The sequence below is a fragment of the Leptidea sinapis genome, chromosome 42 (genome assembly GCF_905404315.1).
Source record: "Leptidea sinapis chromosome 42, ilLepSina1.1, whole genome shotgun sequence".
NCBI classification, from domain to species: domain Eukaryota; kingdom Metazoa; phylum Arthropoda; class Insecta; order Lepidoptera; family Pieridae; genus Leptidea; species Leptidea sinapis.
In genome coordinates, this window is record NC_066306.1 from 4,480,732 (window position 1) to 4,484,384 (window position 3,653).

General features: G+C 29.5%; 1 protein-coding gene across 1 annotated transcript; it reads left to right on the forward strand.

Annotated features, from left to right (window-relative positions):
• The first annotated feature begins 280 nt into the window (after positions 1-280).
• LOC126976716 (uncharacterized) lies at positions 281-1,551 on the forward strand. Its single transcript, XM_050825217.1, has one exon. It carries the CDS (start codon positions 281-283, stop codon positions 1,007-1,009), a length of 729 nt encoding a protein of 242 aa, XP_050681174.1. The 3' UTR covers positions 1,010-1,551.
• The last annotated feature ends 2,102 nt before the right edge of the window (positions 1,552-3,653 follow it).

A 3,653-nucleotide genomic window follows, 5' to 3' on the forward strand; every position in this document is an offset into this window, starting at 1 on the left:
TTGATTAACTTGTACAAGTATTATCAAAGTGAAAGAAAATATAATTTGATTAAATTCAGTGCAAAGAAGTTCATACGTATTTAAAATATTTTTTTTCTACCCTCATTAAATAAACTAGATTTTTTTTTAGTGTTGTTGAGGCATCTGATAATGCTTCAATAATTGCTATACATCCTGTTAACTGACCAGTTATATTCCTTTCGTGTTTCTCAAATTTGTTTGGGCCGGTGCAGTAGTTGTATCAATGTCTATTGATTCACTTCAAAAATCGTTGGTCGATATGACCACAGCTTTCGCCACGAGATTCGAGCAGTTCGAGAATAACCTCCAAAACATTAAAAACACAGCAGCTGCTTCAAATAATAATTCAAACGTCAACGACGTAGTCGGGGACTTTTACGCTTTTCGGTCATTTGTAATTGCGTCACTGTCGACGCTTCACAGGCAAGTAGAATTACTTCAGAAAATATCTGACCAAGCGGAGATGAGGTCCAGACGTAAAATGCTACTGGTGCACGGAATACCAGAGCATAGTAAAGAGGAAACATCGGCAGCTGTCGTTAAGAACCTAACCCAACATCTTAAAACCCCCAAGCTGGATGTGACTTCCATTAGTAGGTCACACCGTGTTGGTAAAAATAAAAGTGATAAGCCTCGGCCCATACTTGTAAAATTTGAAGACGTGGATTTAAAAAAATCAATATGGTTTAGTAAAACTGCCCTAAAAGGGTCTGGAATTACTCTGTCTGAGTTTCTTACCAAATCTAGACATGAGACTTTTATGACTGCCCGTCGAAAATTTGGGGTGAACAAAACCTGGACAAGTAATGGTACTATTTTCATACTTGATTCAAAGGGATCGAAACACAGTGTGAATTCTGTCGCTGAATTAGATGCTATTACCACCGACACAACGCACGAACAATTGAGAGCTGGAGAGTGTGGTGCTGATCAGAAGCAGGAGGCTGCAGGTAACACCAGGCCAAAGAGAACTAACAGGAATAAGTAAATAAGCATAAACTAAACTAAAGTAATAATTACACAAATCAAATCCTAAGTTCTTTTTCATTTAAATTACTTGAATTAAACTCCTTGATCTAGTGTTTCTATAATGATTTGCAGTATGTATGGCTAGGAATTTGTTAAATCTAAGTATCAATCTCCATCTAATTCTATTTTGTTTAATGTCTCCCTACTCCTCAACTTGTATGTCTACTTTATAAGGCTAGCAACATTTTGTAACAAACTATTTGTTATTATTAAACACTGGACTCTTGTTTATAATACTAATCTCAATTTATTCAATGTTAAATTGATATCTAATTTCTAACTTAGACTTCACTTATTTGATAGAACTGAAACTGAAACTGTGAATCTTGAAATAAGTTTGTACTTTAAAGTAGTATATGATAAAATTTGTACAATATGTAAGCATTACTTGATTATATGTGCCTAGTCAACATAATATAATATTAGGTAATATTGTTTACATTTTTGTGTCACTATTTACCTACAAGAAATTTAATTAACTATATATTTAATAAACTTAAAATCAAATATTAAGTTTAGAGTTAAACTATATACTTACTTTATACTACTTTTTGGTGAACAATAAACTGCATTAAACTTTATTTATAGTTTCTAATTGTTTGGTTCATAATATAATATATCAGTTAATCCAATTTAATAACTTCTATTCATAAAACATATGCATAAATTGACAATCTTTGTAAGTCTGTTTTGTATCTTCATTTATATTTACTATACATTTCATTGTAAAATTATATACATTTGATATTCTAATACTCTTGGTGTAACATTGTAATTATAAAACATAATAATACTAATACATTGACAATGTTTGTAAGTCGGTTCTGTAACTGTATCATCATTTTACTATACATTTCATTGTAAAATAATATCAATTTGATATTCAAAATACTCTTGGTGTAACATTGCATATCATTATATAGCAACATAATCTATAAATTTTATAATGTTATTGTTAATTTGATTAGTTGTAATAATTTGCGCTAGTAATTTCTGTTCAATTAATTCATGTGAGACTGGCGTTAACAGGATACAGTTTTTTTGAATAAAACCACTAATATATTAATTTCAAACACATTAATATAACTTGAAAACGCAATATAATATATACATATATTTTTCGTTGGATTTAGATACATAACATTTGTTATAATTAATCTAAGTATTATTGTTTAGTTAGTTAGTTTAGTTATAATTGATCTAAGTATTATTGTAACATATCTACTTATTAATTATTATTTATTTGTTCTGTACTTTTTAATCTTGATAAATTGTAGCTGGTAATGGCAGATACTAGTGATAGCAGTGAAGTTGATTTTTTGTCCTTGAATTCCTCAAGCAGCCAAAGCTGCGCTGATGAAAGCTACTACAGCATCTCACCTACCTTCTCTCTTCGTAGTGAACTTGAGAAAGCTTTTATAGATTGTGTTAATAATTTCAATGTTTTACATATAAATGCTCAGAGTGTGCCTTCTAGCTACACTGATATGCTTGCTTCATTTGATTGTAATAATATTCATGCAATTCTAGTGTCTGAGAGAAAAAAACATTATCTGTCCTCTATTTGATAGAATCTATCTGTATGTATCCACCAATATAATTCAACAATTCTGAAATGTTAATTATTGTTCCTACTTTTTACATATTTTACTTTCTTATAAACGTATCTATATTTTAGTATAGTATATATTATGTGTGTCTATATTTTTGACACTTCTTACCCTTTTAATGTTCTGCCTTTCTCTTTAATTGTATTACAAATGGTTGCCTGGAAGAGATCACTATATAGTGATAAGGCCGCCATTTGCACCATATCATGTAATTATGTATGTTAGTAATTAAGTTATATTCTGTTAATGTGGTGTCAAAAAAGTGTAATAAATAAATAAAATATTTTCACTAATTTTATACTTAACATATTAAATTGTTTATATTAATTAATTCAAATAGATATTCGCTGTTCTGAATATAACCATGTTGGTTATATTATATTGTAGCTAAAATGAAATGTGTAGTCGGTAATTGCTTGCAACATCAAATGCCGAAGAAGTCAAATATATTATTGCTGTTTTTATCTATAGGGGTACCCCCCTATAGCATAGGGCTACTGATTAGTAGGCCATATTAATTTTTTTATAATCGCAGCCTAAATTATATTTTGTTTTAATGTAAGACTTCTCTAAAATTATCAATATTAAAATAAACAATCAGCTGGTTAATATTTAAATTTCGACAATAATAATACTTATATCCAGACTCCAGAGTGCCTCTCGCTTCTTCGTTGATGACTGACGTCAATGACGTTTTATAGAAAGTAATAAATATACCAGCAACCGATGACCTAGATGAACGACTCTGATTGATATAGCGCGCATGTTCTTATTTCTATAAACTGTAGAGAAAGTATTTGAGGATATAATAGCATAATTTTATGATATGAATAACTATAACATTTATTCAAATTGACTACTCAGAAAATGATTACAATATAAACTATTGCTGGTCTTATCTCTATGATATTTTAACGAAAGTCCGAATAACTTTTCATTTTAATGTTTTAAAATTCATAAAATATCGCTTTGAGGCTAAGATACAGGATATGA